Source organism: Corythoichthys intestinalis, chromosome 10, assembly GCF_030265065.1.
Source record: "Corythoichthys intestinalis isolate RoL2023-P3 chromosome 10, ASM3026506v1, whole genome shotgun sequence".
In the NCBI taxonomy this organism is placed as follows: Eukaryota; Metazoa; Chordata; class Actinopteri; order Syngnathiformes; family Syngnathidae; genus Corythoichthys; species Corythoichthys intestinalis.
In genome coordinates, this window is record NC_080404.1 from 21,069,804 (window position 1) to 21,086,181 (window position 16,378).

The following is a 16,378-nucleotide window of genomic DNA, read 5'->3' on the forward strand; positions in this document are numbered from 1 at the left end:
TTTTATGGTATAGAAAATTAATATAAGGTTAAAAGGTCATAAATATATACAGTATATACAGTGATTGCACTCAAGGGAGAGATTGTCAATGATAAGGTAATAAATTAAGGTAAAGGCAATTCATATAGGCAATTCATTGATATATAAATAAGGTTTAAAAGGAAAAAGGTGAAAAGTTTTTGTTAATTTCTAATTGTGTTGCTTTATTTGTGTGCACCGTAGCTCTTACGGTGTGTTTACATCAAGGATGGAATAAAAGTTGTAAACCATCAGTTTAAGAGACCATCTTTTCAATCGGGATGCTACACTAGTTAATTCTATCAGCAGTTGAACTCATTGTTTATTTGTGATTTATTATTGTTATTTACGTGTTTATTTGTACTTTAATAAATAATTTGAGTGTTCCAATATGTTTTTTGTGAATTGATAAGCGTCAACAAAAATTTCATTGCTAAATTAGTAAAAAAATATATATAATAATAATTATTAGATTAGTCGACTAATCGTGAAAATAGTCGGCTGACTAATCGGGAGAAAATTAGTCGTTTGGGACAGCCCTAATGCATACATACATAAAAGTTCTTTTAATTATACTTTGGGGGGGGGGGGAGTGAAAAAAAAACCCCATTTCTTACAGAGATATCTCTTTCCAATGCTTATTCTGAATAAATACATTGAACACAAAAGGGTGGGGGGCGCCACTTCGCGGTTTTCACTTATCGCGGCGGGTTCTGGTCCCCATTAACCGCGAAAAACGAGGGACCTCTGTAATACATACTGTATGTAGTTTATATAATTTGTTTTCTGAATATAATTGTACTTTGGTGCGGTTTGTTTTGCATTGTATGTTTGAGTTTGTGTAGTAAGATAGTGTTACTAATTTAACAAATGAACATTACTGTATTTATAACATGTGTATGGAATGAGACGGTTAACAGTTACATGAAAATATTTATTTATTTATTTATTATGATTAAATTCGCTTTTAACCTGAATCATACAATGTTCTACGACGGAAGTTAAAGAAACTTTCAGGATAAAAGAATTAACTTGATCTACTCAGCAAAGTTTGTTTCGAAGCACTCGCTGCAGACTTCGCTGCTGATGATTTTATAGAGGGAAGGTAACCAGAAAGTATGAATTACTGTATTTCTCTATGAACGTCCTTCAGAGACTCGCTTGCCCATGAATCACTTTTTCCATGGGCTCCCTTCCAACGGAAAACATACAATTCAACCTTTTCCTTGCAGTCAGAACCACTGGCCAGTCACTTTCTCTTCTTCAACTCAACACGGAAGAGTTCGGGCTATTGACTACGAAGCATTTCCAGTAGCTTATCCTTAAGAAGTCCTTAAAACTAGACCTATTGTATGTTCGTGGCACTGTTACGGCTTCGGAAAACTTCACTTTTGGTCAGATATGTGAAGAATAATTGAAACCTCACTGTCATACTGACCTGGTCAGATATGGATCTACAATTGATTGTTTCGTTCATATACTGCCTTGTCCTACCACTCGTCTTATTAACAGGTAAGCCATTGATTTTTTACTTTTTTTTTTATTCATGATAACAGTACAAGCTGGTTTAAGACTGTTCTACGCAGAGTATTTTCATAGTTTTATGATTCAGAACCATTACTGTCGTAATGACATGTGGCGAACTAATGTAAAACAAAATACAAAAACACCGTTTAGCTGTTTTACGATACTGACATTAACAGAGGCTGTGGTCAACGAGATGCGTTGATGCGACTCATAATCTGTGCTTGTGAAACACTTTCGACAATTCTGATATTTATCATGTGTCGGATATTCCACAAAAAAAACAGTCGTGGAATGTGGATCCGAGTGCAGTAGTGTGAAATAGATGTATTGCGATGGACAGGAACTATTTTATGAACAATACCGAAGAGGTACTGTATAGCCCTGAACAAACTTTTCCTAAGTAGTAGAAAGTCTATGGCTTTTACATTTTTCATTACTATTGAATGTAACTATAATTACAAATTAACTCCTGTATCCACGAGTAAACATTCCAGTTATTGTAATAACAATACTAGTGCATAGGGATTTCCTGAGCACCATGTCATTCCCACCCTTTGTCAGAGTTCATTTCTGCAACTTTAAATAGCCAACTGCACACCTTTGACATTCTGCACCACACCACATCAAGAAATTCGAGGCCGTTTGGTAACACCGTGATTAGCATCAATACTGTACATTACTAACAGGCCTAAATGTTTATCAAAAATAAAGCTTTTTTTGTTCTGGAAAAACTACATTTAATTTTGCAAACCACTGCAACATTATGCATAATTTTAAATATATCATGACAGGACAAAGAGAAATGCAAATACAAAAAAATAAAATCCCCAACCTATACCATACAAATTGAATAAGGGGAGACCAGGGTTGTTTGTCACAACTTTCACTATTTGTTTGATATCTACCCATCAACACGTCTTAGAATAGTCATTAATTTATGACAGGGAAGCTTTTTATCTTGGGTCGGATTTGACATCTTATTTTTATTTTCCTTATTTTTATTAGATTAAACATAACAACACAATGAATTAGCACATGTTTACAATGCTGTTTCAAAAGACAAGAACACTCAACATCTTTTCCGATAGTAGTTCACAACCAGAAGTGGTTAGTAACGCGTTACATGTACTCCGTTACATTTACTTGAGTAACTTGTTGAGAAAATTGTACTTCTAAAAGTAGTTTTACAAAGCCACACGTTTTACTTTTACTTGAGTAGATTTGTGAAGAAAAAACTCTCTTACTCTGCTACTTTGGGCTACACAAGAGTCCATACATTTTTCCTCTTTATTCTACATATTAGATTTTTTTTTCGCGCTTTGTTTTTACATATTAGATTTTTTTTTTTTTGCCAGCGATGCCAAGAGTAGCGCTACTAATTTCACCAATGAGATGTCGCAACAATAATCACATGATTGCATTTCACCAATCAGACGCAAGCTTGCCATTCTATGACCACGCCAGCCTGTTCAGTCACATGGTATCTTTAAAGTACCGTAAAAAATGAAGTATTTGACATAAAACGCTGTCCTCAACATGATTTGAACGCGCGGATTTAAACCTCTCTTCCAGTTTTTATTTGGCACCGATTGACCATGGAAAACTGGAGATATGATCCTTCTAATTTCATAATAGTAACTATGAAGGAACTACAGTATTCACTATTCAAACTATGAACTGTTTTCTCCTCTAGAGGGCACTCATGCTCTTTGGATGAATAATGCTTCATTTCTGTCTTTTTTTCTCTCTTTTGCTGGAATTCAATGTTTTTTTGTGCATTTCTTTGGCTTAATGTGGATATGTAATTGGTTATTGTACTGTACAGTATCATTATAACAACAGTTCATACAGATAAGTTTTTGCTGAGAAAAACAACAACAACCATTATTAAAAAAAAAAAAAATCTAACAAAAATAAGCAGTTATTCACAATGTTACTCATTACTTGAGTATTGTTTTCACTGGATACTTTTTTACTTGTACTAGAGTATATTTTTTTGATGACTACTTTTTACTCTTACTTGAGTAAAATTTTTTTGAAGTAATGCTACTCTTACTTGAGTAAAATCTTTGGCTACCCTACCCACCTCTGTTCACTTCCTGAAACACGGTGATGACAAACATTGGGTCGGCGCTCTCCAAATAGGCAGGGTTGGTGTGCATGTCGCCTTCAGACTACACTGCACACTTTTGTGTTTTATTGCCTTCAATTTTTTTTAATTTCTGGAGTTTAAAAAAATCTGTTCAGGGGATGTACATAACTGAGAGCCATTGAAAAACAATTTTACTGTGCCCTGTACAGTGACAACAGAAATTCTTTGAATCCTTTTAACAGTTGATGGTGCGACAACAATCCACATCCAAATGGATGGATTTGCTAAAACTTCGCCCCCATTAGTTACTGTTGCTAGTCCGTCAAGTGTCATGACTGCTGAAAGCACAAGCCAGGGCTTAACTGGACTCAACTATAGTTACTTGTATTACAAATACGTGTAATTACGAGTACATGTACTACAAGTATTGTTTTTTGTGTGCTTAAACCACAAGTACTTGTATTACAAGTAAGTGTACTTAAACCACATGTTCGTGTACTTGTGTGTACTAGTACTACAAGTGCATGTACTAGTACTCCAAGTATGTGTACTAGTACTACAAGTGCGTGTACATGCATGTACTTGTACTACAAGTATACCAGCCGGCACAGCAAAGCTACCCGTTGAATTTCGCCAGAAATGGTATTTTTTAGTTTCTGATTTTGCAACTTTGGAATGCCTGATTCTCGATTGCTAAGCACTTATCTTGCAGCCCAAAGGGGAAGGAAGGGGATGTTGTGCGCTTCAATATTTTGATTCTGGTTGCAAAACCATATATCTTAAATATTGCTCCTTTAAAAAAGTAATTGTCTCTTACCTCAAAGTGATATGACAGCCTGTGGTAAGAACAATGTAGCGTCACAAAGAGAGCCACTGGCACTTGTATGTAAATTTTATTTCATAAAATTAAATGAGAATAGCTTCTCATTTACAGCGATGACCTGGGAAGAAGAACAAGACAGCGAAAGACAAACAAAATAAAAACAGGAAAGGAAACACTGAAGAATACTCAAAAACTTGCAGTAACACAAAAATAGAATTAAAATAATTTACTATTTCCAACTACTGCGACTGGCAGGCAACCAGTTCTGAGTGTATCCTGACTCTTCCTCGTTGTTAGCTGGGATAGGCTCCAGCACCCCGCGACCCTTGAGGGGATAAGCGATTCAGAAGATAACTTCATTTTTGTTTAAAAATATAGAGTGATGGGAGAGCTGTGAGTCTGAATGTGTCTTGAAGGGAGTTCCAATTCTGTCTTGCAGCTAAATGAAATTAGTTCTGGCCAAAAGCAGTGCCAAACATTTGGATGACTACTTAGTATTATTTTTCAGTTAACGCTACTCTTACTTTAGTAAAATTTTTGGCTACACTACCCACCGCTGGCGACTTGGCTGCACCAGCAGGGGTGTCAATCATCCCTGTTGTATCCAAGCATTTATAGGCACAGCAAATAATTCCTTGTCAGCGTAAACTCAGTTGTTCGGTCAAACGTTCATCTTAGAATCTGCTTTGGCAACAGTTTAGCACTATTGTGAGAAATATCAGGAGCATCTGAGAACTAGGGGGTCGCTGCTGAGAGAAGATGGAAGTGAAATGAATTGTGCACAGTATTTGCTTATCTGATGGTTCTAACTTGTCACCAAATGCTTCTTTTCCTTCTTTGTAGAAAACATTTGGACTGCTCTTGACAAGTCCCTTATTTTGGGCCTAATTTACAAAGTTATTGTTTAGTGTGTGTTTCATCTAATCCGATTGCATAAACTGTTGGTGCCTGATGATTTGGAACAGCACGTGATCCAAAGTACACAATATCTCCTGTCAAACATGGTAGCAGCAGTGTGATGGCATATGCATGCATGGCCACTAATGGCACTGGGTCGCTTGTTTTTATCGACAATGTAACTAAAAGAGAGAAGTAGCCAAATGAATTTCAAAATGTTTCAGGGTATACATACTGCGCAGATTCAACCAATTGTGGAAGAATTGATTGGAAAACAAAACATACTGCAAAAGCAACCTAAGAGTTTCACAATTTGAAACTCATCAATCTACACTAACAAAAAAATAAATGGCTTTCACATAATTTGATATAGAGTAAAAAAACAATTAAGTGCATGTGTATTTACAAATTTTAAAAATGTGTGGTATGTAAGGAAATATATTGTGTTTGGTGACTCCATTTTTGTGTTTTTGCAGCTTGCCTTCTTCGTTTCAACATACTGTCCTTGGTATACTTTGTTTATCTCCTGTTGCTGCCGTGGTTTTTATGTCCCAACAAACACACGATCAGAGGTAAGACCGCTAAGACTGAGTGAATCTGCAAATTAACGTATTAAACAAGTATTCAACATCAGTCTTTTTCTTCTTTGATAACCAATTATCAATACCACAATCCTTTACTAAAGGTGCCCTCAACTTTAAGGAATTTCATTTCTTCTTGGGCTTCATCAATTGCAACTTGCTAGATCTTCGCTCCTCTGCGTACATTCTAGCCCCTCCCGCCATAAATTCCATAGATGAGATGAGGATATTGACAGTGGAGGTTCATATGTTTATAAAAATGAGACAATTCCTCCTCGATTACATCATTTAATGGAGACCGCAACTGGCGTCATTGAAATGGGTTCACAAGCTGGTTACAAAAGAAATTATCTGCATAGCGGAATTATTATTACAGCCCAATACTTTCAATACTCTGACAAAAATATACTAATACTAATATAATATTACTATAGCAAAACATATCCAGTTCATCCTTTGTTTTTGTGTTTGTATAGAATCAAGTCTAATCTAATTAATGCGCTTTTGAGAGGCTCCTTAATATGGAGGCGTGAGAACAATCAAATACAGTGTAGGCAAACTTGTTTATTTTGTCCCTCTGAATTTGCGGCAGTTTTTGGTAGTGACACTCATGCAGTCGGCGACGAACACTTGACTGAGTGTCTTTGTTAGGCCGCAGACAAATGGAATGGTTTTAAGATTAGGCAGCTTGATTTTATTTTTATATTACGACAATAATAGAGTTGGGTGATTGTCATAAAAGCTATTCATTACGGCAGGGTTGCCCAAGCCCGGTCATCAAGAGCCCCTATCCAGCTCGTTTTCCATGTCTCTGTAATCAGCATCGTTATCAGGCTCCTGCAGAGATTGCTGATGAGCTGATTATTTGATTCAAGTATGTTAAAGAAGAGAGACATGGAAAACAAGCTGGATAGAGGCACTCGAGAACTGGACTTGTGTACTCCCACATTATGGTAATGACGGAAACTATGAATGAACATGTGTGGAATTACGGTATGTACTAAGCAAAAAAGGTAAAATAACTAAAAACATGTATAATATTCTAGTATCTTTAAAGTAGCCACCGTTTGCTCTGAATAATTTTTTGCACACTCTTGGCATTCTCTTTATGAGCTTAAAGAGGGAGTTACCCAAAATAGTTTTTGACTTCACAGGTATGCCTTTTCAGGGTTGATTAGTGGAATTTATTGCTTTATCAATGGGGTTGGAACCTTCATTTGTGTTGCATTGAATGAGGTATGTCCAAACTTTTGGCCTGTACTGTATATGATGCTGTATTTGAGGTGAAAACATCAAAGCTTTTCATCGACACAGTACTGTAAGGAATTTACAAAACTAAAGTCAGTTAAAAAAAAAAAAACATTTAAAAAAAAATACTATTTTGGTAATCAACTGTGGACTGGGCCATCTAATAGACATAACCATCTTTCGAGTTACATTAGAAGTTCCAGCAAAAAGTAATTTTGTTATGTAACGTAATGAATTTAAGGCCGTTAGTTTTAACATTGCTCTTGGGGAGGTTGGTATGCGACAATAATGCTGGCATGCAGGCGAGGGCCTCGCCCTCTCTGGTACACTGGGGTAAATAAGTATGTAGTCAACTACTAATTGTGCAAGTTCTCTCACTTGAAAATATTAGAGAGGCCTGTAATTGTCAACATGGTTAAACCTCAACCATGAGAGACAATGTGGGAAAAAAAAACTGAAAATCACATTTTTTGATTTTTAAAGAATTTATTTGCAAATCATGGTGGAAAATAAGTATTTGGTCAAGACCAAAAGTTCATCTCAATACTTTGTTATGTACCCTTTGTTGGCAATAACGGAGGCCAAACGGTTTCTGTAACTCTTCACAAGCTTTTCACACACTGTTGCTGGTATTTTGGCCCATTCCTCCATGCAGAGCTCCTCTAGAACAGTGATGTTTTGGGGCTGTCGTTGGGCAACACAGACTTTCAACTCCCTCCACAGATTTTCTATGGGGTTGAGACCTGGAGACTGGCTAGGCCACTCCAGGACCTTGAAATGCTTCTTACGAAGCCACTCCTTTGTTGCCCTGGCTGAGTGTTTGGGATCATTGTCATGCTAAAAGACCCAGCCACGTCTCATCTTCAATGCCCTTGCTGATGGAAGGAGATTTTCACCCAAAATCTCTCGATACACGGCCCCATTCATTCTTTTCCATTCTTTAGATTAGTCGTCCTGGTCCCTTTGCAGAAAAACAGCCCCAAAGCATGATGTTTCCACCCCCATGCTTCACAGTGGGTATGGTGCAATTCAGTATTCTTTTTCCTTCAAACAAGAGAACCTGTGTTTCTACCAAAAAGTTCTATTTTGGTTTCATCTGACCATAACACATTCTCCCAGTCCTCTTCTGGATCATCCAAATGCTCTCTAGCGAACCGCAGACGGGCCTGGACGTGTACTTTCTTCAGCAGGGAGACACATCTGGCAGTGCAGGATTTGAGTCCCTGGTGGCGCATTGTGTTACTGATAGTAGCCTTTGTTACTGTGGTCCCAGCTCTCTGTAGGTCATTCACTAGGTCCCCCCGTGTGGTTCTGGGATTTTTGCTCCCCGTTCTTGTTATCATTTTGACGCCATGGGGTGAGGAGAGAGTTGAAAGTCAGTGTTGCCCAACGACAGCCCCAAAACATCACTGCTTTAGAGGAGATCTGCATGGAGGAATGGGCCAAAATACCAGAAACAGTGTGTGAAAAGCTTGTGAAGAGTTATAGAAAACGTTTGGCCTCCATTATTGCCAACAAAGGGTACATAACAAAGTATTGAGATGAACTTTTGGTATAGACCAAATACTTATTTCCCACCATGATTTGCAAATAAATTCTTTAAAAATCAAACAATTTTCTGTTTTTTTTTTTTTCCACATTCTGTCTCTCATGGTTGAGGTTTATCCATGTTGACAATTACAGGCATCTCTAATATTTTCAAGTGGGAGAACTTGCACAATTAGTGGTTGACTAAATACTTATTTGCCCCACTGTATGTGGCTCTAGGTGATGATGGTCCTGTGCGTCCACTGATTCCTTTCTCCATGGGGCTGCCGATTAGCAAGGACATTCATTGCTGAAATATCATTATGTTTACATTTTTAAGCAAGCAATACTTTGCTAAACATGGAATAATCTGGTTCGTCATATTGGACAGCTCTCATTTTGAACACTACTGTATGACAAGATGCACCAGCATCACAGTGCATTTGATATTGTACTTAATTTTCTGGTTATTGTCAGCATTCATTTTCTCTTTATGTTTCAGGAAATACAGGCCATTTCATCAGAGCAATATTCTGCACCAGTCTACTGTTTGTATTTGCTCATGTCTGCTTCCAGACAGTACTATATACCTACCCTCCTCTAAATGATGCTATTGCTGAAAACTGTTCCAATGTGGACATCATAACCAGACATATAGGACTGTCCAGGTATTTCACCATGACATCGATTCTGGATACAGTATTATAAACCATATTTACTATCTTAATTCATAGTAATAATTGAAATAATGATTATATTGAAAAATATATGTTGTCTATCCTGCAATTCAAACTAAAATATTTTCAGTAAAAAATATAATCAAATGAATATACTTTACGTGTATTCTTCAGGCTTCCGCTTGAGGATCCTTGGACTGTATTACGCCTTCTTAGTCCTGACTTGGTGCTATGTGGGATTTCCTTACTAACCATCATTCTTTGCAGAAGATTGGTCACAAACAGAGAAATAGTGGCCGCAGCTGCTATTACAACAGTAAGTTGTTTATTTTTTTGGTGATTTATTGAACATACTGTATGATTAACCTATAAAAGGCATAGGGGGAAATTAATATAAGTTTTAAAACAGTTTTCATGTTGAAAGAGAGAAGTGAATAAAATCGTTGTACCTCTTGTCCTGAACAGAGGTAGGTAGAGTAGCCAAAGATTGCACTCAAGTAAGAGTAGCGTTACTTCAAAATAATATTACTCAAGTACAGTACAAGTAAATATGGTCATCCAAAAAATGTACTCGGGTCAAGTAAAAAAAGTATTCGGTGAAAAGAATACTAGTAACTGCTTATAATGTCCTATATATTTTCAAAACACTGTAATCACACAGACAAAAACATAAAATTATTTGTAGATTGTGGAATCTTGAAATAATAAAAAAAATGAACAGATTAAGGAATAATAAATTCAAGTTTGTCGAAATGTCAGCTTATTATGTAGCTGCTCTTTTGCGCGGTGTATAAGTCAAATATGCTTTGTATAAGAGGCCATGGGTGTTCATTAGTTTCGGTTTCAACATCGGAGACACTTGTTGCTGCTGGTTTCTAAATGCTTTTTAACCCTTAATGTCCTGCCAATTTTTAAAAAATATACTTATTATTTTGTATTATTCCATGTAAAAATGTTTAAGAGAGTGCCCTTTAGTGCTCACTCATACATGGATCAACATATTTTGTAGCATAGAATTAAAACGATCAAATATCAGAGCCAAATAAAAACAAATCTGCACTTTTGAGTAATGTTGACAGGAGTGCTCTATGTGAAGTAGTGAAACAGTTCAACGGTTAAGTCCTGGCCTGTATGAAGTTTGCATGTTCTCCCTGTGCCTTCGTGGGTTTTCTCCTGGTACTGGGGTTTACTCCCACATCCCATAAACATGCATGGTTGACTGACTGAAGACTCCAAATTGTCTGTTGGTGCGAATGTGTGCATGAATGGTTGTTTGTCTTGTTGTGCCCTGCATTTGACTGGCAACCAATTAGGGGGGTGTACCCTGCCTACTGCCCATAGTCCCATGACCCTCGTGATGATAAGCATCATGGAAGATGGATGAATATTTGTAATATGAAATGAAAGAGGAGATTTAATTTTGAAGTCAAAGCTCATGGTACCAAATTGAATTTGATTGCTTAGGCAGAGGTCAGCACTCTCAGAATGCTCATTTGATTTTAAAATGATTGATGGTTACTTAATGCATGTAATAAAAAAAAAATCCTCATTTCCCCCGCTTTGATAGTTGGAAGATGAAGAAACAGATGACGAGGATGAAACTGAGCAAGAATCAGAAGAAGAGGATGACCAAAGATCATTTCCAAGTGGCATCACTCAGGAGCTTGCAACAGCAACCTTAACCAAGGAGCTGGCTGAGCATTTAAAGGCCGTAATCCATAAAGTACTGCAGGACCTTGGAAAAATCTTGGCCATCATCTTACTTGCCTTGGCTGGTAGGACTTTCATATCCACATCACACTCCCACATTCAAAATAGAAGGGGGAATCCCTCATTATTTTATTAGCTAATGCTGACATGTGGGTATACGGAGAGATAAATAATGTTTGGGTGTACCAAGCGTGTCCTGAATTGCATGCCACTGCAATCTCTCATTGGTATCTGATTGAAGTATATAGTGTCATGCAAAAATTTGAATACCCTGGTTAAATCTAAACTTTTTCACGGCACGGTAGACCCATTACTTTTGCAAAGACCTGAATTTTAATCCTTGAAAAGATAGTGTCCGTTGGCCGTTGAAGATGCAAGTTAAAAGTATAACAAGGTGACTGCTGGCTGTACTTCACAGTCCCACTATAAGGGTCGTTCCAAAATTGGAGGCCATTTTGGCTTCAACATTCTTGAAAATAAGTCTTCACTTTCCTGATTTTCTGCTACATATGAATCAAAACTCCTGATAAATAATAATACATACTCAGCAGGAAAACAGTACATTATTTTCAATTAGTTTTACCTACCTGGATGCAACGGACTTTAAACTTTACACACGCCACGCTGAAGCTAATGCTTTGCTAACGTTATGAGTTACATTTAGTGTCTAATGATCACTCAGCACAGACCTTTAAAGGCTAAAGCAACATTGCATATTCTCTCTTGCCAAAATAAGAAAGCAAATCTTACAGTGTGTTTCAAAACAAGCAAGCCTTGACCTCAAGGAGTATAGACCCTACCCACCGATGTCACAAAATCACGTGCTCGCTGTATTGTTCCGCCCCCTTGTCCGTCATTTTGTGTCTGTATTATCAATGGTCTCAATTGATCGAGCAATTTATAATGCATTTCATGGAAGACCCGGTGCTTTCCGATGCCGTAAACTCACTTGATGCGTTGCATAAAAGGCGTTATGTGGAAAAGCTTCAGTTTATCCATTCGCCAGATCCATATTTGATGCCTAAATCGATGTTTTTCGACCCGCTGTCTCCGCCGTATTTGCCTGACATCTGCTAGCTACCCTGATATGTACAACTATCTTGTCCACACAAAATCAGCCTATTCTCACGAAAGTTTGAAAAACTTTAAGAGCTTGGAGGCTTATAAATACGTCGTTGCTGGTTGGGTGAAACAGGTCCTCGTCCATGAAAATTCGGCAGGAATCTATCTTGTGCTTGGAAGGGTGAGTTACGAAATTTTCAATTCAAAATCTTTTGTTCTTGCTAACATCCACTGTCAAGTCTAATGTATTTCATGTCATTTGTCAATGGAGCTAGGGCTTTTAATGTTTATATGGTTTAGCGATAGCACTCTCACTACATACATACGTGTATGTTGTCGGTGATTAGCCTAGCAATGATCTTAATTGTGGTTGTCAGCCCAAAACCCTCTAAATATATATTAAATGCATCTTACCAGATATAAAATGACTACTACATAATCTGTGGTAATCGTTTGGAGCCCAGTTTTCTCGTCGAATTGCAGCAGCCCATCTCGCTCGCCTCTCCGGGTCTCTCGGAATCCGGTAGAACTTCAAGTCTCTCCGTCTATCTTCTCTGTTATTGCAACCGACCGCCACATACGCCTTCACCATTTTGATTATTAATGTTAACGAGCAGAAAAACACGCCGTAAATAGGAGGAATGTACGTAACCGTAACAGGTAAACACGATGTGTTGACGGACAATTGGGCGGCACCAGTCAGGAGGCCGGAGTTGTGACGTCACGTGGGTAGGGTCTATACCGGTGAGTGGGGGGGCAGCATGTCACATGAGTGACACAACCAAACACTGCTACAATGCAGGCTGACTACATATACAATAAGAAAATGTCACACATTGTGAACATATGTCCCATTAGACGAAAACAGGCATTAGTTTTGTTATGTTTTTGTCTCCCAAGAAATGTTTTAAGCTTGTCATTGTCATGTAAAAATTGTTTGTCAATGAAATATTTTTGTTATTGTCATCAGTGACGAAAACACCAATGATTTGCAAAGTAAGGGAAATAGGTGGACATACGTGTCCAAGTCCAAGTGTTTGATATGTTTGTATGTTTAGCATGAACTGTATCTGTTTTTATAATGTTTTTTAATGGCAAGCCTTTTTCTTCTTTTCAGGAATTATACTGCCCTCTGCTTTCTCAGCCATCTACTTTTTGCTTTTCATTGGTGCAAGCACATGGTGGGCGTGTCACCTTCCAATTAGTTCCCTGGGTTTCAAAACACTGTTTGTGATGGTTGGCTTCTTCACTGCTGGCCACATTGTTTGTCTTTACCTATACCAGTGTCTCTTGGCCCAGGTTCTTTTCCCACCACACAGTCTGTGGGCAAGGTGAGATTTACAGTACATATTTTATATTCATTTATTCATTACCCACACTACTAATCTAAGAAATGGTTGTATTGGTGTTGCGCGTATCATAGCTGACTATGGCTAGCCCGTTGAGGCACCAATGCGGTGCGCGTCGGTGACGCCAAATGTGGGGTGGGCACCAGCAAAGTCATGTCATAGTTATTTGTATGGCCTGTAATTGCGAGAAATGTCTCAAAGAGCTCAAAATGTCCCTTATCTGAACACCCAAAGAGAAAGGATAAATCCAATGACACCATGAGCTGAAACTAGGAAACCTAAGGGCCATAGATCAGCGATCTCCCTTCCAGGGTGACCATGCTGCAATGGATGCTGAGTGGGCAACATTTAACAATTGAATAATGCTGTACAATGATATCAAAACAATATGAGTTCATCCAGTGAGATGAAGCACCACAGGTGGGATCTCAGGAGAACGGTCCTTCCTGATGACCTAATGGTTGACTACTCCAGCTGTGCCTCAGAGGATGATGTCCAGCTCTGAACTAGGCTTGGTCAGTTGGTACAGAGCCAATACAGCATGCTTAAGATGGGCGTACAATATAAGCGCCTATGGCTCTATAAATATATTTGTGATAGATTCAGACATAAAAACACGTTTTCAACTGGTCAGCCATTGGGGTTGAGAAATAATGTTTTTCTAATCTAATGTTCTTCTTTGCCTATTCTCACCTAGGCTCTTTGGTCTGAAAGACATTTTAAAGCCTGGCAACTGCTCTTCACCATATGACTTCAAACTTAATGCTGAATATGACTGGCCAGTTTATGTAAACCCAGGAATACTCTTCCTTCTCTACATTATCTCAGCAGTGGTTCTGAAGACAGGATGTCACGGAACACTTAATCAGGTATCTGTAACTTGCCTTACCTTCTCCTCCTGGTTGAAATGAAAATTATGGTAGTTAAGTATTTGAACAGTTTGCATGGATTAGAGCTTGCAATGTAATGTTAGTCTTTAACGGTTTAGGAATATATCATTTTAACCTTCAGGGTTGTGGGAAAAACAAAACAAAAATAGAATGAACAAAAATCGACTTTTGTGAATAATATGAATACTCTCCAGACAGCATAGAACTATTGGAACGGTGTCTGACTTAAATAGACATGTTCGCTAACATTTCATAACACCGCAAGCATAGCCCAAAAGCCTTAATTTTCCCAGCTCATTAAATGTCTGAGCAAGGTTTGATTTGCGTCTGTGGTAGTGGTAATGCCATGCAATGATTGTAAACTCCTGTTAAAAACCAAAGAGAAATAAAAGCCACCCTGCTGTTGTGTGAGAAGAAATGGGCTGTCATTTCAATATTACTGACAGTTAATGACAAGGTCACAGACAATGGAGTTTTGCGCTACTATCAAACCAAATACACTAGGTTGAAGGGCAGATCATGGATGCAGCTTTTCTCTGATTATCTTAAATGTAAAGTAAGTCAACAAGCTGTAAATCTCGATCAGCCAAGTGTCCCGGGTCAGAACATGGGTCAGGACTTAGTGTACCAGAAAATTACATATTTTTTAAAAAATCGTTCTTTCTTTATACTCTTATCGTATTCTTTCAACAGATTTTGCTGACCATTACTTACTGCAAAGTTGCTGTATAGTTGGCATAGAGTTGAGGTTACTTGAGAATTTTAACGTGAGCCAAATTGGAGTTGCTCTCAGAAGGTCGATTATAACTGTGTGTTGAACTCATTTATCTTCCATACCACTTAACCTCTCCAGCGCCACGGGGGTGCTGGAGAATATCCCAGCTCACGATCGGCAGGAGGCGAGTACCCCCTGAACTGGTTACCAGCCAATAACAGGCATTCACACTCACAATCGCGCAAATGGAGGATTTGTATTGTCTATTCAGCTACTATGCTTGTTTTTTGATGTTGGAGGAAAACACAGGCACAGGAAGAACATAAAAATTCCACATAGGAAGGCCGGACCTTAATCTCAGAACTGCAAGGCGGACATGCTAACAGTCAGTCACCATGATGCCATATGTTGAATTGTGTTTGATTCACATCAAATGATGTGTCAAATTGTAATTGAGACATTTTTATCAGAGCATTATGGTTTATTATAGTGTTTTACCCCTCTTACGTAGGATGAAGAGAATCAGCAGCTGCTCAAAATTGAAACTGAGCCAAAGGAGGAGATGTTGGAGTTAAACTCATGCAATCAAAAGAGGGGTGACTGTAAAGATGACACAGAGGTAAGGCGATGATTATACTGTGTTAACATCATGGATAAAACACAACAAAAGCATACGAAATTTGGTTTCCATATTACAGGGAGTCCTCCAGTTACGTACGAGTACCTAAATTTCTGCGTAAGTCGGATTTCACCGTTAAAGTCAAAATTTAGGTCAAAATACTTCAAATTAAAAATAGCTGAATTACTGTGATAAAAAGGGTGACATGTATTCTTCAGGTTGCAATGTTGATGTGTGGAGTGATTTAAATGCTGTCCTTAAACGCACTGCTTGGCTGACTGGAGAGAGAGAGGGAGGGGTGGACAAGTGCGAGTGAAGCAAATCTTACCGTGTGTCTCAAAACAAGCAAGCCTGGAGCCTGGAGAGGACATCGGTGAGTGGGGTCGGGGGAGCAGCACATCAAATGATGACACAACCAAACAATGCTACAATGAAGGCTGACCACACATACAAAAAGAAAATGTCACATATTGTGAACATATAACGGAAACAATGACGCATCTTTGTCTCCCAATCGGCTTTTGTCTCCAAAGACTCATTTTTAGCTCGCCATCGTCACGTCGTCATGGAAAAAAATTTTATCGACAAAATATTTTCATTATTGTCATTGTTGACAAAAACAACAATGGTACAAACACAGACA

The 16,378-nt window shown here is 38.1% G+C and overlaps 1 protein-coding gene across 3 annotated transcripts in view; it reads left to right on the plus strand.

Moving 5' to 3' along the window:
* The first annotated feature begins 1,132 nt into the window (after positions 1 to 1,132).
* Positions 1,133 to 16,378, plus strand: part of piezo1 (piezo type mechanosensitive ion channel component 1 (Er blood group)) — a 92,408-nt gene continuing 77,162 nt past the window's right edge. For 2 of the 3 annotated variants that reach the window (XM_057847405.1, XM_057847406.1), the window contains exons 1-8: positions 1,133 to 1,530; positions 5,834 to 5,929; positions 9,216 to 9,381; positions 9,565 to 9,706; positions 10,958 to 11,165; positions 13,280 to 13,493; positions 14,209 to 14,380; positions 15,628 to 15,735. In XM_057847405.1, coding sequence (XP_057703388.1) covers positions 1,467 to 1,530; positions 5,834 to 5,929; positions 9,216 to 9,381; positions 9,565 to 9,706; positions 10,958 to 11,165; positions 13,280 to 13,493; positions 14,209 to 14,380; positions 15,628 to 15,735 — 1,170 coding nt within the window. In that variant the 5' untranslated portion in view covers positions 1,133 to 1,466. Of the gene's footprint in view, positions 1,531 to 5,833; positions 5,930 to 9,215; positions 9,382 to 9,564; positions 9,707 to 10,957; positions 11,166 to 13,279; positions 13,494 to 14,208; positions 14,381 to 15,627; positions 15,736 to 15,959; positions 16,109 to 16,378 lie in introns of those variants that run through there. The other variant, XM_057847407.1, reaches the window with a different exon arrangement.